Source organism: Chiloscyllium plagiosum, unplaced genomic scaffold (assembly GCF_037043375.1).
Source record: "Chiloscyllium plagiosum isolate Xiang-an unplaced genomic scaffold, Cpla_swu_hap1 HiC_scaffold_50, whole genome shotgun sequence".
In the NCBI taxonomy this organism is placed as follows: domain Eukaryota; kingdom Metazoa; phylum Chordata; class Chondrichthyes; order Orectolobiformes; family Hemiscylliidae; genus Chiloscyllium; species Chiloscyllium plagiosum.
The window spans coordinates 47,260,104-47,279,090 of NW_028270188.1; the positions used below are offsets into that span (position 1 = coordinate 47,260,104).

Consider the following 18,987-nt stretch of genomic DNA (forward strand, 5'->3'; position numbering starts at 1 on the left):
TCTCTTCCTCATAGCCCCACACACAGATGAAAAAAATCACCATTTCTACTGGGACAACATATCTATCCTGGGACAGGCTAAGCAAAGACATGCCAGAGAATTCCTAGAAGCCTGGCACTCCAACCACAACGCCATAAACAAGCACATAGATCTGGATGCCATCTATCAACCCCTCAGAAAACGAACAGGAAATGACATCACCACAAACCCCAGGAACCCTATCCAGAGAAAGATATAAATAGAAAGCAGGAGACAACAGCTTCGCTTCACTTGGAGGTCGCCACTGATGATGTCACCTAGCCAGGTAATGAAACGTCTGGATATCAAACCTACAGCTCAGCGAGCAAACCTACACTCTAAACCTCAACCTGAGCTACAAACCTTGCGAAACCCTTACTACTCTGAGTAAAGAAACTACCTCTGACATCTGTCCTATATCTATCACCCCTCAATTTAAAGCTATGTCCCCTCGTGCTGTCCGTCACCATACTTGTAAAAAGGCTCTCCCTGTCCACCCTATCTAACCCTCTGATTATCTTATATGTCTCTATTAAGTCACCTCTCAACCTTCTTCTCCCGAACGAAAACAGTCTCAAGTCCTTCAGCCTTTCATCGTAAGACCTTCCCTCCATACCAGGCAACATCCTAGTAAATCACCTCTGCACCCTTTCCAAAGCTTCCACATCCTTCTTATAATGCGGTGACCAAAACTGTACACAATACTCCAAGTACAGCTGCACCAGAGTTTTGTACAGCTGTAGCATAACCTCATGGTTCCAGAACCTAATCCCTCTATTAATAAAAGCTAAAACACTGTATGCCTTCTTTGCAACCCTGTCAACCTGAGTGGCAACTTTCAAGGATCTGTGTACATGGACACCGAGATCTCTCTGCTCATCTACACTACCAAGAATCTTACCATTAGCCCAGTACTTTGCATTCCAGTTACTCCGACCAAACCTTATCGAACGCCTTGCTGAAATCCATATACACCACATCAATCGGTTTACTCTCATCTACCTGTTTGGTCACCTTCTTAAAGAACTCAATAAGGTTTGTGAGGCACGACCTACCCTTCATAAAACCGTGCTGACTATCCCTAATCAAATTATTCTTTTCTAGATGATAATAATTCCTATCTCTTATAACCTTTTCCAACCAACTGAAGTAAGGCTCATTGGTCTATAATTACCTGGGTTGTCTCTACTCCCCTTCTTGAACAGGGGAACCACATTTGCTATCCTCCAATCTTCTGGCACTATTCCTGTAGACAATGACGATTTAAAGATCAATACCAAAGGCTTGGCAATCTCCTCCCTGGCTTCCCAGAGGATCCTAGGATAAATCCCATCCGGCCCAGGGGACTTATCTATTTTCACACTCTGCAGGATTTCTAATACCTCTTCCTTGTGAACCTCAATCACACCCAGTCTAGTAGCCTGTATCTCAGTATTCTCCTTGACAACATTGTCGTTTTCTAGAGTGAATACTGTTGAAAAATATTCATTTAGTGCTTCCCCTATCTTCTCTGACTCCACACACAACCTCCCACTACTTCCTTGATTGGCCCTAATCTTACTCTCGTCATTCATTTATTCCTTAAATACCTATAGAAAGCCTTAGGGTTTAGCCTGATCCTATCCGCCAACAGCTTCTCATGGCTCCTCCTGGCTCTTCTGAGCTCTCTCTTTAGGTCTTTCCTGTCTGCCTTGTAACCCTCAAGCGCCCTAACTGAGCCTTCACATCTCATCCTAACATAAGCCTTCTTCTTCCTCTTGACCAGAGATTCCACTTCCTTCGTAAACCACGGCTCGCACGCTCTACAGCTTCCTCCCTGCCTGACAGGTACATACTTATCTAGGACACACAGTAGCTTTCCCTTGAATAAGCTCCACATTTCTATGTGGCCATCCCCTGCAGTTTCCTTCCCCATCCCATGCTTCCTAAATCTTGCCTAATCGCATCGTAATTGCCTTTCCCCCAGCTGTAACTCTTGCCCTGTGGTATACACCTATGCCTTTCCATCGCTAACGTAAACATAACAGAATTGTGATCGCTATCACCAAAGTGCTCACCTATTTCCAAGTCTAACACCTGGCCGGGCTCATTACCCAGTACCAAATCTAATGTGGCTTCGACCCTTGTTGGCCTGTCTACATACTGTGTCAGGAAGCCCTCCTGCACACACTGGACAAACACTGACCCATCTATAGCACTTGTACCCAGTCAATATTTGGAAAGTTGAAGTCCCCCATGACAACTAACCTGTCTCTCTCACTCCTATCGAGAATCATCTTTGCTATCCTTTCCTCTACATCTCTGGAACTATTCGGAGGCCGATAGAAAACTCCCAACAGGGTGACCTCTGCTTTCCTGTTTCTAACCTCAGCCCATACTACCTCAGTTGACGAGTCCCAGCATACTCTCGGGATAGAGACAGGACAGAGTTAAATACAGAAGAAAGTTATATTCTTTTAAACTGACGGTAATGCGCTCTCCACACTATTTTAGCCCTAAATGACTCTCAGTCTACACAGCCTGATATTTCACTCCAGCATCTTGTCGTTCTGTACAGCAGGTTATTTTCCTGATTTAGAGTCACTCATTGGGATTAGTAAGTACAAGGTCAGGCTGTGTGGTGGTGACCTACACCTAACCTATCAACTTTGTTCAAAAGATCATGTTTAACAAACACACAAAGGCACCAGGCTCCCAGTGTGACACACACACAAACCGGCTCACACTGTAATGCTCTCTCTCTCTCTCTCACACACATGCATGCACACACAAGGCTCAGAGTAACACACACACACACAAATAACCTTAAACACGAGAGTCATTTCTAATGGAGCCACACAAGGGTGGCAGAGGCAATAATTGGTGTATATTTTGATCATGGACTGAACAGATGATGGAATTGAGTTGGTCAGATTGTACTGGATTGAGGCTTCTTGCCTGAAACATCGATTTTCCTGCTCCTCAGATGCTGCCTGACCTGCTGTGCTCTTCCTGCACCACTCTCTCGACTCTGACTCTCCAGCATTTGCAGTCCTTATTTTCTCCTGCACCGGATTGGAGGCGTGCCTACACAGAACACTAGGTAATACTGATTCGAGTGCTCCGGTCTGTGTGTGCTTATTTGTATTCAGCTGCAACCACACTCCGTCTCAATGTCTGACAATGAGGCAGCAAACAGGTCAAATTGATTCAATTTGTCTCCGGACCTTCTCAGAGGCCAGTCTGTCCAGTGCTCTCTGACGGTGAATGACCAACACAGAGAAGATGATGGAGAGTGTTAGCACGGTGCCTTCGAACCTCCAGAACAGAGTCTCCTCCATCAGTGCGGAACGGCAGCTGCAGAGGCACACAGTACAGCATTCTGAAACAGCCTCAGTAGGATAGGTTAGAGTCATAGACAGTCCAGCGGTCAACTGTGCAATTGAATATCCCTACCCCTCCCAGCTCCATTCCAGACAAGACACCCCACAACATCCCCATGAACAAAGAACCCAGCAATCCCTACCTTTTATATTCCTCTCGCTGGGACTCTGAGCAATTGATCTTTTCCACAAATCCTGTTGTACTGCAGGCTTCTCGGGTTTTCTGTAAAGACCACAGGAGTCAGACTGTGATCAACAAATTGCTCAGGTGCTGGGCAAGGCCCCGTCTGTCTGCCTCTGCCACTCCCCCTTTCCCCCGGCACAGGGACCCAAACCCTCCCTTTACACCCACACTCCCAGCAGTAGCCTTTACAGGACACTTACCACCTCAAAGCGTGTGCACTCCTTACAGCTCTCTGCCACAAAGAATTGTTCGACCTGCCAACACGGGGCATTTGAAACGGTGCTCACTGTGAATAGACAGCAACATGGAACTACACGGACAACACAATAAAGCTCCCTCTACTCTTCTAAACTGAATGTAAACCTCTCTCTACGCTGCTCCCCATCAAACACTCCAAGATACAGGGACAGCACAGGGTTACATACACAGTAGAGCTCCCTCTATGTGTCCCCTACTAAACATTCCTGGGACAGCACGGGGTTAGATACAGTGTAAAAATCCCCTTACACTGTTCCTCACTATCAAACACTCGCAGGACAGGGGCAGCATAGGATTAGGTACAGAGTAAAGCTCCCTCTACACTATCTCTCCCCCTGCCATCAAACACTCCTGGGACAGGGACAGCATGGGGTTCAATGCAGAGCAAAGCTTCCTCTACACATTCCCCATTCGGTAGAAAAGGCAGTGGAGTGAATGTCTGAAATGCTCTACTCTGTGAGTGGGGTGGGGTGGGGTGGGGGGAATGTTACTGAATTGATCCTTAGATGCGGGTGACGCTGCCTGGGTCAGCACGTATTGCCCATCCCTAATTGCCCCTTTAGAAGGTGGTAGTGGGCTGCCAAGTGCAGTTGCTTTGGGAGCCCACCCCGTGCTGTTAAGGAGGGTTTGTGCTGCAAAGGATTGACTCTCAGGTCAGAAATTCTCTTCAAGTGTTTCCCTCCTGCTAAATGCTGAGGGAACCTGTTAAAGCCGATCTCTTGGTTACTTGTCCCAGTTATTTCCTTCCATGCCTGATGTAAAATGCATCTTATAATGTTCGTGTATAGTGCCAGGGCTGCTCTTACCCAGCAAGGTGCTCGCTAAATAACAGTTGTTCATTTTGAACAAAGTAGGAAGATACCTGAATCTTTTCCTTCACGCGATGTCAGAGATTCACTGAACCTGAAAGATAATAACAGACGTATCACGACTGCCAGTACTTCACGTCTCATTCTTACCAGCTGGATTGATTTCCCGTTCCTGTAGGCAGGGTCACTGGACAGTGATCAGGAGCAGGACTGCGGCTGATTTGTGAAGCCATAGGACATGGAAACAGATCCTTCAACCAAACCTGCCATTGCCAACCAGTGTCCCAAACTAAATTAGTCGCTTTGTCTGCACTTGGCCAATATCCCTCTAAATATTTCCTGTCCACATGCCTATCCAAACATTTTTTAAATGTTGTAACTGGACTTAGTTCCACCACTTCCTCTGGCAGCTCATTCCATATAAGCACCATCCTCCGTGTGAAAAAGGTCCCCCATCTCTCTTCAGATCATTAGCAGGAACCCTGGCTGTTACTCTCCCAGAGATTTAATGGGGTTCGGGGTGTAATACACCAATATTTAACCGGCATCTCCAAATCAATATTTAATGGGGCTGTGTTTAACAATCTGGATATTTCATGGGGATCAGAATTTAACACTCCGGATATTTAATGGGGCTTGGGGCGTAACAAATCGGATCTTTAATGGGGTTTGATTTCTAACTCACCGGATATTCAACATGAAGAGATAGAACAGAGTAAGTAGGAATGATTGGCTGGTGTTTGTGCAGCTGAAAGCCTGGCCATGCCTGCAGCTGCTGACTGGATCCTGGGCCTCCTGTGATTCACAATTCAAAGACATGATTTGAGAGCAGCAAATGGTAGAGCTTGCACCAGTCTGGAGAGCTTGCATAGGATCAGGCGTCATTATGGGGAATCCTTGTAATCATTCCGAGCCACGGAGCAGGTTTCTGGCAAATAACAACAAGGTGCAGGTATGATGACATGAATCTCCGCGTATGACCCCACGCCCCAACATTCATCAAATAACCCCTGTATCTAAAACTCAGGCAGATCACACCACCTGACACCATCATTCTCAGGGCCAACTCTCCGCCTACACCACCCCCAAATTGCAGGGACACACCAGACCCCCGCAAACCGCAGGGACACCTATTTCCCCCTACACTCCCTAAACCCCAGGAACACCTCTCCCCACTACAACCACCAAATCCCAGGGACACCCCTCCCCCTACACCCCGCAAACCCTAGGGACACCAATCTCCGCTACACCCCGCAAACCCCAGGGACACCACTCTCCGCTACACCCCCCCAAACCCTAGGGACACCCTTCCCCCTACACCCCCCAAACCCCAGGGACATCTCTCCCCGCTACACCCCCCAAACCCCAGGAACACCCTTCCCCCCCCCACACTTCGCAAACCCCAGGGACACCCTTCCCCGCTACACCCCCCCAAACCCCAGGAACACCCTTCCCCCCCCACACTTCGCAAACCCCAGGGACACCCTTCCCCGCTATGCACCCCCAAACCCCAGGGACACCCCTCCCCCTACACCTCGCAAACCCCAGGGACACCCCTCCCCCTACACCCCCCAAACCCCAGGGACACCCCTCCCCCTACACCCCCCAAACCCCAGGGACACCCCTCCCCCAACTCCCCCCAAACCTCAGGGACACCCCTCCCCCTACACCCCCCCAAACCCCAGGGACACCCCTCCCCCAACTCCCCCCAAACCCCAGGGACACCCCTCCCCCTACACCTCGCAAACCCCAGGGACACCCCTCCCCCAACTCCCCCCAAACCCCAGGGACACCCCTCCCCCAACTCCCCCCAAACCTCAGGGACACCCCTCCCCCTACACCCCCCAAACCCCAGGGACACCCCTCCCCCTACACCCCCCCAAACCCCAGGGACACCCCTCCCCCAACTCCCCCCCAAACCCCAGGGACACCCCTCCCCCTACACCCCCCCAAACCCCAGGGACACCCCTCCCCCTACACCCCCCCAAACCCCAGGGACACCCCTCCCCCAACTACCCCCCAAACCCCAGGGACACCCTTCCCCCAACTCCCCCCAAACCCCAGGGACACCCCTCCCCCTACACCCCCCCAAACCCCAGGGACTCCCCTCCCCCTACTCCCCCCAAACCCCAGGGACACCCCTCCCCCTACACCCCCCCAAACCCCAGGGACACCCCTCCCCCAACTACCCCCCAAACCCCAGGGACACCCTTCCCCCAACTCCCCCCAAACCCCAGGGACACCCCTCCCCCTACACCCCCCCAAACCCCAGGGACTCCCCTCCCCCCAAACCCCAGGGACACCCCTCCCCCTACACCCCCCCAAACCCCAGGGACACCCTTCCCCCAACTCCCCCCAAACCCCAGGGACACCCCTCCCCCAACTCCCCCCAAACCCCAGGGACACCCCTCCCCCAACTCCCCCCAAACCCCAGGGACACCCCTCCCCCTACACCCCCCCCAAACCCCAGGGACTCCCCTCCCCCTACTCCCCCCAACCCCCAGGGACACCCCTCCCCCTCCCGCGGGTGTTTATTCTGGAACATTCCAGCGGGGCCCACAGCAGTAATTCTTTCCCCCTCCCCCTATCCCGGGTATTTCACTCTTTCCCCGGGTATGTTTTCCTTCTCTCTCTCTTTCACCTTCTGCCTGTTTTTTTTCGCCGCCGCCATCTCCTGGCGGGACGCCGACGATCGCCACCGGGCCAAGCGCGACCCCCCCGCCCCCGGCGCCACAACAGCGTCCCCTGCAGCAGGCAGGACCAGGGGGAAGTAACCTCCCTGAAGGGCACCTCCCAGCGGCCAGCACAAGCAGCACCGACCTAGTCCTCCAGGAACAGTGCCGCCCTGCAGGTTGGAGTTGGCTCTTCAGGAACGCTACTTAGGAGAAATTCACCCAACACCCTCAGTCATTCAGAGGGGCAAAGGCAGCAGATAGAGGGGAACTTGTTCCCTTCTGAGCCCCTCACCCTCCTGACTTAAAAATATATTGCTATTCCTTCAGTGGAGCTGGATCATGTTTCAAATCCAGTAAGTCAGAGGATGTTGTGACTGGAGAAACCCGGCGCAGGTTCAAACAATCCCTGCAGAGTCCAAGAGGGGAAACATCAACTCCAGCAGAATCTCAACTCCCATAGACTTTGTGATTGGGAGATGCTGGTGTTGGACTGGGGTGGACTGGATTGATTTTTAACCCCATAGACTTTGTAAGTCTCACCGACTCCGGCAGGGGTCAGTTTATCTACTCTAAGACCATAGGAATTTAGCCCTTCAAATCAGCTGCACTATTCAATACAATCATAATCTGGCTTGTGTCTCAGCTTCTGCCACTTGGCTCAATAATATTCCATAATTTTGTTTCTTGATCAGTGAAGGCTGCAGAAGGCTCCTTTTTAACACAAGCTCCAAACAAGATCACTTGGGGTATACTCCGATAAGGATAGATGGTTATGGCCAGCTTTCAAAATCCATGAATAAATATATCTCTAAAACATTATACACTTACAATTTACCAAAACAAAAATCAAAACCACCTCCAACAACCGGAGGGTCTGATTGTATGCAAATATCAATAAAAATATTTATTTGTCAAAACAGTATTTATGAATGATCAGGATACAGAGGGAGACATGCACAGAGAGGCGTGGACGGATGGACAGGGATTTCTGAATAACTATTTACAAAACTCGTCATTTAGAAAGGCCAGACCACAGAGGAAGTGTACAGCACCCATTTGGAGTCCCAGGCGAGATGCAGCTTTCTCATCGAGAGCGGACCATGAAGGATCCAACAGTCAGCAGAGGCTGTGACCAATGCTCAGAGCTTAGATTAGAGTGGTGCTGGAAAAGCACAGCAGATCAGGCAGCATCTGACGAGCAGGAAAATCGTCGTTTCGGGCAGCAGCCCTTCACCAGGAATGCTCAGAGCTGCACTGTCTCGGTCACTCAGTGGCCGTGAGGGGAGGGCAGGAGGCTCGCGGTCCTTCGCAAGTGCTTGACGTCCCATTTCACATCTCATCGGCATGCCCAGGTTTAACAGGGAGGGTATTCCCTAGGAGTGTTTCTGTCTGTGGTCCTTGCTGGAGATGCCCCGTGCTTGGGATTGGCATGCCAGAGTCGGATGTGTCCTCCTGCCTTTCAGACGAGGAGTTGCCGACAGAATCCTGGAGCTGTGAATCTTCAGGGTGGCTGACCATCAGCCTCTGGGACATCTGCCCCACTGGAGCTGAGCGGTTCCCTTGCTGCTGGGAATTGTTGCTGAACAGGTCAGCTTCTTCCTGCAGGTGCACGGATCCCTGGGCATCAGAGAGCGACCTGTCAGGAAGTCCCGATATCCGGGAGGCTTCCAGCTCAGTGAGGATTGTCCTGGAAATAACTAGCAGAAACATATTGGGGAAAGATAAATAACAATGCTATGGAAGGGAAACAAAGCCTTCATTCTACAAAATCTGCTTATTCATATCCCCTCTCCTTTATCTCCTCCGTGCATACAGAACTATGGGATCAGCAAACCAACACAGCACAGGGATTTTAGATACACACTCAAACGCAGCCTGGAGGCAGTGCTGCACTGTCAGAGGGTCAGCGCCGAGGGAGCACCGCACTGTCGGAGGGCATATGATTTGTTAGGACACTGCTAGAGTATTATGTACAGTTTTGAAATCCACATTCTAGGAGAGGAGAGGGTGCAGTGGAGGTTTATGAGGATGTTGCCTGGGCTGAAGAGTTTTCGTTATGAAGAGAGACTGGACTGATGTGGAGCAGAGGGGAGGGAGGAGGAGAGGACACGGCTAGATCTACAGTTTCTCCTGTGTGGAGGGATTAGTGACCAAGGTAGGGCAGGATGTTTCGAGGAGACATGGGGAAACTTGTTGCCACTCAGAAGGTGGTGGGAATCTGGAACTCACTGCCTGTAAGGGTGGGAGAGGCAAAAACAAACAAACATTCAAAGTATTAATCTACTTAGATGTACACTTTGAGGAGAAAGTGAGGTCTGCAGATGCTGGAGATCAGAGCTGGAAATGTGTTGCTGGAAAAGCGCAGCAGGTCAGGCAGCATCCAGGGAACAGGAGAATCGACGTTTTGGGCATAAGCCCTTCTTCAGGAATGAGGAAAGTTTGTCCAGCAGGCTAAGATAAAAGGTAGGGAGGAGGGACTTGGGGAGGGGCGTCGGAAATAGGTGGAAAGAGGTCAAGGTGAGGGTGATAGGTCAGACTGGGGTGGGGGCGGAGAGGTCGGGAAGAAGATTGCAGGTTAGGAAGGCGGTGCTGAATTCGATGGATTTGACTGAGACAGGGTGGGGGGAGGGGAAATGAGGAAACTGGTGAAATCCGAGTTCATCCCTTGTGGTTGGAGGGTTCCTAGGCGGAAGATGAGGCGTTCTTCCTCCAACCGTCGTTTTGTTGTGGTCTGACGATGGAGGAGTCCAAAGACCTGCATGTCCTTGGTGGAGTGGGAGGGGGAATTGAAATGTTGAGCTACAGGGTGGTTGGGTTGGTTGGTCCGGGTGTCCCAGAGGTGTTCTCTGAAACGCTCCGCAAGTAGCCGGCCTGTCTCCCCAATATAGAGGAGGCCACATCGGGTGCAGAGGATGCAATAGATGATGTGTGTGGAGGTGCAGGTGAATCTGTGGCGGATATGGAAGTTTCCTTTGGGGCCTTGGAGGAAGGTGAGGGGGGAGGTGTGGGCGCAAGTCTTGCACCTCCTGCGGTTGCAGGGGAAGGTGCTGGGAGTGGAGGTTGGGTTAGTGGGGGGGTGTGGATCTGACGAGGGAGTCACGGAGGGAGTGGTCTTTAAGGAATGCTGATAGGGGAGGGGAGGGAAATATATCCCTGGTGGTGGGGTCCGTTTGGAGGTAGCGGAAATGACGGCGGATGATGCGCTGTACATGGAGATTGGTGGGGTGGTAGGTGAGGACCAGTGGGGTTCTGTCCTGGTGGCGGTTGACCAGTGGGGTTCTGTCCAACCGCCACCAGGACAGAACCCCACTGGTCCTCACCTACCACCCCACCAATCTCCATGTACAGCGCATCATCCGCCGTCATTTCCGCTACCTCCAAACGGACCCCACCACCAGGGATATATTTCCCTCCCCTCCCCTATCAGCATTCCGTAAAGACCACTCCCTCCGTGACTCCCTCGTCAGATCCACACCCCCCACCAACCCAACCTCCACTCCCGGCACCTTCCCCTGCAACCGCAGGAGGTGCAAGACTTGCGCCCACACCTCTCCCCTCACCTTCCTCCAAGGCCCCAAAGGAAACTTCCATATCCGCCACAGATTCACCTGCACCTCCACACACATCATCTATTGCATCCTCTGCACCCGATGTGGCCTCCTCTATATTGGGGAGACAGGCCGGCTACTTGCAGAGCGTTTCAGAGAACACCTCTGGGACACCCAGACCAACCAACCCAACCACCCTGTAGCTCAACATTTCAATTCCCCCTCCCACTCCACCAAGGACATGCAGGTCTTTGGACTCCTCCATCGTCAGACCACAACAAAACGACGGTTGGAGGAAGAGCGCCTCATCTTCCGCCTAGGAACCCTCCATCCACAAGGGATGAACTCGGATTTCACCAGTTTCCTCATTTCCCCTCCCCCCACCCTGTCTCAGTCAAATCCATCGAATTCAGCACCGCCTTCCTAACCTGCAATCTTCTTCCCAACCTCTCCGCCCCCACCCCAGTCTGACCTATCACCCTCACCGTGACCTTTTTCCACCTATCACATTTCTGACGCCCCTCCCCCAGGTCCCTCCTCCCTACCTTTTATCTTAGCCTGCTGGACAAACCTTCCTCATTCCTGAAGAAGGGCTTATGCCCGAAACGTCGATTCTCCTGTTCCCTGGATGCTGCCTGACCTGCTGTGCTTTTCCAGCAACACATTTCCAGCTTAGATGTACACTTGCAATGCCAAAGTATATGAAACTACGGGCCAAGTGCTGGAAAATGGGATGAGAGTAGTAAGGTGCTTGTTTTTGATTGGTGCAGACACAATGGGTCAAAGGGTAATTTTTCAGACTCTACCATGACTCCTTACCTCCAGTGGGTTTGTAACCCTGTTTGTTGACTGGAGTCTCCAACTGTATCAGGTTATAACTGGGAAACACCAGCAGGACCAGGGAGAATGTGAGAATCTGAGAGAGAGAGAGAGAAAGGAAACATGCTGCCTGATGGAACTCATGATGAGATTCAGAAACACTCCACACAACTCAGAGATACTGCGGCGTCGGTCTGTGGAGCAGTATAATCCAACCTACAAAACCCAGATCCCTGGTATCTAAGCCTCACTCCCAATCTGTCGCCCCGTCCCGCCCCGACACCCCCTCCCTATCCCAGTCGCACCCCCTCCCACCCCGACACCACCTCCCTATCCCAGTCGCCCCGCCCCGACACTCCCTCCCTATCCCAGTCGCACCCCCTCCCGCCCCGACACTCCCTCCCTATCCCAGTCGCCCCGCCCCGACACCCCCTCCCTATCCCAGTCGCACCCCCTCCCGCCCCGACACCACCTCCCTATCCCAGTCGCACCCCTTCCCGCCCCGACACCACCTCCCTATCCCAGTCACACCCCTTCCCGCCCCGACACTCCCTCCCTATCCCAGTCGCCCCTTCCCCGACACCCCCTCCCTATCCCAGTCGCACCCCCTCCCACCCCGACACTCCCTCCCTATCCCAGTCGCCCCGCCCCGACACCCCCTCCCTATCCCAGTCGCACCCCCTCCCACCCCGACACTCCCTCCCTATCCCAGTCGCACCCCCTCCCGCCCCGACACTCCCTCCCTATCCCAGTCGCACCCCCTCCCGCCCCGACACCCCCTCCCTATCCCAGTCGCACCCCCTCCCGCCCCGACACCCCCTCCCTATCCCAGTCGCACCCCCTCCCGCCCCGACACCCCCTCCCTATCCCAGTCGCACCCCCTCCCGCCCCGACACCCCCTCCCTATCCCAGTCGCACCCCCTCCCGCCCCGACACCCCCTCCCTATCCCAGTCGCACCCCCTCCCGCCCCGACACCCCCTCCCTATCCCAGTCGCACCCCCTCCCGCCCCGACACCCCCTCCCTATCCCAGTCGCACCCCCTCCCGCCCCGACACCCCATCCCTATCCCAGTCGCACCCCCTCCCGCCCCGATACCCCCTCCCGCCCCAACACCCCCTCCCTATCCCAGTCGCACCCCCTCCCGCCCCGATACCCCCTCCCTATCCCAGTCGCCCCGCCCCGACACCCCCTCCCTATCCCAGTCACCCCGCCCCGACACCCCCTCCCTATCCCAGTCGCACCCCCTCCCGCCCCGACACCCCCTCCCTATCCCAGTCGCCCCGCCCCGACACCCCCTCCCTATCCCAGTCGCCCCGCCCCGACACCCCCTCCCTACCCCAGTCACCCCGCCCCGACACCCCCTCCCTATCCCAGTCGCCCCGCCCCGACACCCCCTCCCTACCCCAGTCGCACCCCCTCCCGCCCCGACACCCCCTCCCTATCCCAGTCGCACCCCCTCCCGCCCTGACACTCCCTCCCTATCCCAGTCGCCCCGCCCCGACACCCCCTCCCTACCCCAGTCGCACCCCCTCCCGCCCCGACACCCCCTCCCTATACCAGGCGCCGCCTCCCTATCCCAGTCGCCCCGCCCCGACACCCCCTCCCTATCCCAGCCGCACCCTCCAGCCCCTACAACACCTCCCTATCCCAGCCGCACCCTCCAGCCTCTACAACACCTCCCTATCCCAGCCGCACCCTCCAGCCCCGACACCCCCTCCCTACCCCAGTCGCACCCCCTCCCGCCCCGACACCCCCTCCCTACCCCAGTCGCACCCCCTCCCGCCCCGACACCCCCTCCCTATCCCAGTCGCCCCGTCCCACCCCGACACCCCCTCCCTATCCCAGTCACCCCGACACCCCCTCCCTGTCCCAGTCGCATCCCCTCCCGCCCCGACACCCCCTCCCTACCCCAGTCGCCCCGCCCCGACACCCCCTCCCTACCCCAGTCGCACCCCCTCCCGCCCCGACACCCCCTCCCTATCCCAGTCGCCCCGCCCCGCCCCGACACCCCCTCCCTATCCCAGTCGCACCCCCTCCCGCCCCGACACCCCCTCCCTATCCCAGTCGCCCCGCCCCGCCCCGACACCCCTCCCTACCCCAGTTGCCCCGCCCCGCCCTGACACCCCTCCCTACCCCAGTCACCCTGCCCCGCCCCCCCTCCCTATCCCAGTCGCCACCTCCAGCCCCGACACCCCTCCCTATCCCAGTCGCCACCTCCAGCCCCGACACCCCCCCCTATCCCAGTCGCCACCTCCAGCCCCGACACCCCCTCCCTATCCCAGTCGCCACCTCCAGCCCCGACACCCCCTCCCTATCCCAGTCGCACCCCCTCCCACCCCGACACCCCCTCCCTATCCCAGTCGCCACCTCCAGCCCCGACACCCCCTCCCTATCCCAGTCGCACCCCTTCCCACCCCGACACCCCCTCCCTATCCCAGTCGCACCCCCTCCCACCCCGACACCCCCTCCCTATCCCAGTCGCCCCCTCCCGCCCCGACACCCCCTCCCTATCCCAGTCGCCCCCTCCCGCCCCGACACCCCCTCCCTATCCCAGTCGCCCCCTCCCGCCCCTACAAACCCTCCCTATCCCAGTCACCCCGTCCCGCCTCGACACCCCTTCCCTATCCCAGTTGCCCCCTCCCTATCCCAGTCGCCCCCTCCAGCCCCAACACCCCTTCCCTATCCCAGTCGCCACCCCGCCCCTACAAACCCTCCCTATCCCAGTCGCCCCCTCCCGCCTCGACATCCCTTCCCTATCCCAGGCGCCGCCTCCCTATCCCAGTCGCCCCGTCCCGCCCCTACAAACTCTCCCTATACCAGTCGCCCCGTCCCGCCCCTACAAACTCTCCCTATCCCAGTCGCCCCGTCCCGCCCCTACAAACCCTCCCTATCCCAGTCGCCACCTCCAGCCCCGACAACCCTCCCCATCCCAGTCGCCTCCCCCCACCCCTACACCCCCTCCCTATCCCAGTCGCCCCCTCCTATCCCAGTCGCGCCCCCTTCCCGCCCTTACACCCCCTCCCTATCCAAGTCACGCCCCCCTCCCGCCCCTACACCCCCTACCTATCCCAGTAACCCCCTCCCTATCCCAGTCGACCCCTCCCACCCCTACACCCACTCCATATCCCAGTCGACCCCTCCCGCGCTTACACCCCCTCCATATCCCAGTCGCCCCCTCCCGCCCTTACACCCCCTCCATATCCCAGTCGCCCCCTCCCGCCCCTACACCCCCTCCATATCCCAGTCGCCCCCTCCCTATCCCAGTCGCCCCCTCCCGCCCCTACACCCCCTCCCTAACCCAGTCGCCCCCCCCCCACCCCTACACCCCCTCCCTATCCCAGTCGCACCCCTCCCGCCCCTACAACCCCTCCCTATCCCAGCCGCACCCTCCAGCCCCTACAACACCTCCCTATCCCAGCCGCACCCTCCAGCCTCTACAACACCTCCCTATCCCAGCCGCACCCTCCAGCCCCTACACCCCCTCCCTATCCCTGTCACCCTCTCCATCCCCTATACCCCCTCCCGACGTGTCACCCCCTCCCTATCCCTGTCACCCCCTCCCTATCCCTGTCACCCCCTCCCTATCCCTGTCAACCCCTCCAGCCCCTCCCTATCCCTGACACCCCCTCCACCCCCTCCCATCCCTGTCACCCCCTCCACCCCCTCCCTATCCCCGTCACCCCCTCCAGCCCCTACACCCCCTCCCTATCCCCGTCACCCCCTCCAGCCCCTACACCCCCTCCCTATCCCCGTCACCCCCTCCAGCCCCTACACGCCCTCCCTATCCCCGTCACCCCCTCCAGCCTCTACACGCCCTCCCTATCCCCGTCACCCCCTCCAGCCCCTACACCCCCTCCCTATCCCCGTCACCCCCTCCAGCCCCTACACCCCCTCCCTATCCCCGTCACCCCCTCCCGCCCCTACACCCCCTCCCTATCCCCGTCACCCCCTCCCGCCCCTACACCCCCTCCCTATTCCTGTCACCCCCTCCCTATCCCTGTCACCCCCTCCCTATCCCTGTCATCCCCTCCAGCCCCTCCCTATCCCTGTCACCCCCTCCAGCCCCTCCCTATCCCCGTCACCCCCTCCAGCCCCTCCCTATTCCCGTCACCCCCTCCAGCCCCTCCCTATTCCCGTCACCCCCTCCAGCCCCTCCCTATCCCCGTCACCCCCTCCAGCCCCTCCCTATCCCCGTCACCCCCTCGAGCCCCTCCCTATCCCCGTCACCCCCTCCAGCCCCTACACCCCCTCCCTATCCCCGTCACCCCCTCCAGCCACTACACCCCCTCCCTATCCCCGTCACCCCCTCCAGCCACTACACCCCCTCCAGCCCCTACACCCCCTCCCTATCCCTGTCACCCTCTCCATTCCCTCCCTATCCCTGTCCCTCTCCATCCCCTATACTCCCTCCCGACCTGTCACCCACTCCTATCCCTGTGACCCCCTCCATCCCCTATACTCCCTCCCGACCTGTCACCCACTCCTATCCCTGTGACCCCCTCCAGCCCCTACACTCCCTCCCGACCTGTCACCCCTCCACCCCCTCCCTATCCCTGTGACCCCCTCCAGCCCCTATACCCCCTCCAGCCCCTACACCACCTCCCTATCACCCCCTACACCCCCTCCCTATCCCCGTCACCCCCTCCCTATCCCTGTCACCCCCTCCCTGTCACCCCCTCCAGCCCCGTCACCCCCTCCCTATCCCCTATACCCCCTCCCGACCTGTCATCCCCTCCCTATCCCTGTTACCCTCTCCATCCCCTTTACCCCCTCCTGACCTGTCACCCACTCCCTATCCCTGTCACCCTCTCCATCCCCTACACCCTCTCCCTGTCACCCTCTCCATCCCCTATACCCCCTCCCGACCTGTCACCCACTCCTATCCCTGTGACCCCCTCCAGGCCCTACACCCCGTCCCTATCACCCCCTCCACCCCCTCCCTATCCCCGTTACCCCTTCCAGCCCCTGTCACCCCCTCCAGCCCCTACCCCCCCTCCAAATCACCCCCTCCCTATCAGCCCCTACACCCCCTCCCTATCCCCGTTACCCCTCCCTAACCCCATTACCCCCTCCAGCCCCTGTGACCCCCTCCAGCCCCTACCCCCCCTCCCTATCACCCCCTACACCCCCTCCCTATCCCCGTTACCCCCTCCAGCCCCTGTCACCCCCTCCCTATCCCCGTCACCCCCTCCAGCCCCTACACCCCCTCCCTATCCCCGTCACCCCCTCCAGCCCCTACACGCCCTCCCTATCCCCGTCACCCCCTCCAGCCTCTACACGCCCTCCCTATCCCCGTCACCCCCTCCAGCCCCTACACCCCCTCCCTATCCCCGTCACCCCCTCCAGCCCCTACACCCCCTCCCTATCCCCGTCACCCCCTCCCGCCCCTACACCCCCTCCCTATCCCCGTCACCCCCTCCCGCCCCTACACCCCCTCCCTATCCCTGTCACCCCCTCCCTATCCCTGTCACCCCCTCCCTATCCCTGTCACCCCCTCCCTATCCCTGTCACCCCCTCCAGCCCCTCCCTATCCCTGTCACCCCCTCCAGCCCCTCCCTATCCCAGTCACCCCCTCCAGCCCCTCCCTATTCCCGTCACCCCCTCCAGCCCCTCCCTATCCCCGTCACCCCCTCCAGCCCCTCCCTATTCCCGTCACCCCCTCCAGCCCCTCCCTATCCCCGTCACCCCCTCCAGCCCCTCCCTATTCCCGTCACCCCCTCCAGCCCCTCCCTATCCCCGTCACCCCCTCCAGCCCCTACACCCCCTCCCTATCCCCGTCACCCCCTCCAGCCACTACACCCCCTCCCTATCCCCGTCACCCCCTCCAGCCACTACACCCCCTCCCTATCCCCGTCACCCCCTCCAGCCCCTACACCCCCTCCCTATCCCTGTCACCCTCTCCATTCCCTCCCTATCCCTGTCCCTCTCCATCCCCTATACTCCCTCCCGACCTGTCACCCACTCCTATCCCTGTGACCCCCTCCATCCCCTACACTCCCTCCCGACCTGTCACCCCTCCACCCCCTCCCTATCCCTGTGACCCCCTCCAGCCCCTATACCCCCTCCAGCCCCTACACCACCTCCCTATCACCCCCTACACCCCCTCCCTATCCCCGTCACCCCCTCCCTATCCCTGTCACCCCCTCCCTATCCCTGTCACCCCCTCCAGCCCCTACACCCCCTCCCTATCCCCTATACCCCCTCCCGACCTGTCATCCCCTCCCTATCCCTGTTACCCTCTCCATCCCCTTTACCCCCTCCTGACCTGTCACCCACTCCCTATCCCTGTCACCCTCTCCATCCCCTACACCCTCTCCCTGTCACCCTCTCCATCCCCTATACCCCCTCCCGACCTGTCACCCACTCCTATCCCTGTGACCCCCTCCAGGCCCTACACCCCGTCCCTATCACCCCCTCCACCCCCTCCCTATCCCCGTTACCCCTTCCAGCCCCTGTCACCCCCTCCAGCCCCTACCCCCCTCCAAATCACCCCCTCCCTATCAGCCCCTACACACCCTCCCTATCCCCGTTACCCCCTCCAGCCCCTGTCACCCCTCCCTATCCCCATTACCCCCTCCAGCCCCTGTCACCCCCTCCAGCCCCTACCCCCCCTCCCTATCACCCCCTACACCCCCTCCCTATCCCCGTTACCCCCTCCAGCCCCTGTCACCCCCTCCCTATCCCTGTCACCCCCTCCAGCCCCTACCCCCCTCCCTATCACCCCCTACACCCCCTCCCTATCAGCCCCTACACCCCCTTATCCCCGTCACCCCCTCCAGCCCGTCATCCCCTCCCTATCCCTGTCACCCCCTCCCTATCCCTGTCACCCCCTCCCTATCCCTGTCACCCCCTCCAGCCCCTACACCCCCTCCCTATCCCTGTCACCCCCTCCAGCCCCTACACCCCCTCCCTATCCCTGTCACCCCCTCCAGCCCCCTACACCCCCTCCCTGTCATTATGTCACCAATAAGTCCACTGCGTCTCTCTGTGTGCCTGTCTATCTCAGTTCACCTCCATTAAGACAATGTATAAGCCAAGCTCTATAACCGAGTGTCTGGTCAGTGGCCCCATTCCTCACTGCGAGGCACTGTTTGCCTACCCAGCTGAGAAGCACCTTGCAACAGTTTGCTCTGTTGAAGGTGCTATATGAATGTGAAACATTTTGAGTCAGTGTCTCAGAAGACGGAGGACAGGCTGGGTGAATCCCTGTGCCCCAGTAAGCATGACTCTGCCAGACCTCAGATTCTGCCAGGTGACTGGTGTGACAAAGTTCCCAATGGCACAGCAATTAACACATACAGTGTGCACCAGGA

General features: G+C 57.8%; 2 protein-coding genes and 1 long non-coding RNA gene across 3 annotated transcripts in view; all 3 read right to left on the minus strand.

Moving 5' to 3' along the window:
- Positions 1–2,836: 2,836 nt before the first annotated feature.
- Positions 2,837–7,397, minus strand: jtb (jumping translocation breakpoint). The gene is made up of 6 exons (XM_043684025.2): positions 7,273–7,397; positions 5,317–5,559; positions 4,685–4,725; positions 3,765–3,850; positions 3,524–3,603; positions 2,837–3,354 (listed from the first exon to the last, which is right to left on the minus strand). The coding sequence occupies exons 2-6, from the start codon at positions 5,514–5,516 to the stop codon at positions 3,198–3,200; spliced, it is 564 nt and encodes a 187-aa protein (XP_043539960.1). The 5' UTR covers positions 5,517–5,559; positions 7,273–7,397; the 3' UTR covers positions 2,837–3,197.
- A 787-nt stretch (positions 7,398–8,184) lies between these two features.
- Positions 8,185–11,807, minus strand: LOC148135291 (uncharacterized). The gene is made up of 2 exons (XR_015755353.1): positions 11,674–11,807; positions 8,185–9,003 (listed from the first exon to the last, which is right to left on the minus strand). It is a non-coding gene; the product is annotated as an uncharacterized LOC148135291 (long non-coding RNA).
- Positions 11,808–18,769: 6,962 nt separating this feature from the next.
- Positions 18,770–18,987, minus strand: part of LOC122546642 (C-myc promoter-binding protein-like) — a 42,546-nt gene continuing 42,328 nt past the window's right edge. The window contains exon 7 of the mRNA XM_087985100.1: positions 18,770–18,816. Within this exon, the coding sequence (XP_087841226.1) occupies positions 18,770–18,816 (47 nt within the window). The remainder of the gene's footprint in view (positions 18,817–18,987) is intronic.

What these genes read in the sequence shown, in the direction of transcription:
- jtb (XM_043684025.2), bottom strand. Translation starts at nt 5,516, where the DNA reads ATGACGCCTGATCCTATGCAAGCTCTCCAGACTGGTGCAAGCTCTACC. An exon ending in CTCTTCATGTTGAATATCCG is followed by an intron (nt 4,726 to 5,316) that starts GTGAGTTAGAAA and finishes ATTATCTTTCAG; the next exon opens with GTTCAGTGAATCTCTGACAT. An exon ending in CAGCGAGAGGAATATAAAAG is followed by an intron (nt 3,355 to 3,523) that starts GTAGGGATTGCT and finishes GTGCCTCTGCAG; the next exon opens with CTGCCGTTCCGCACTGATGG.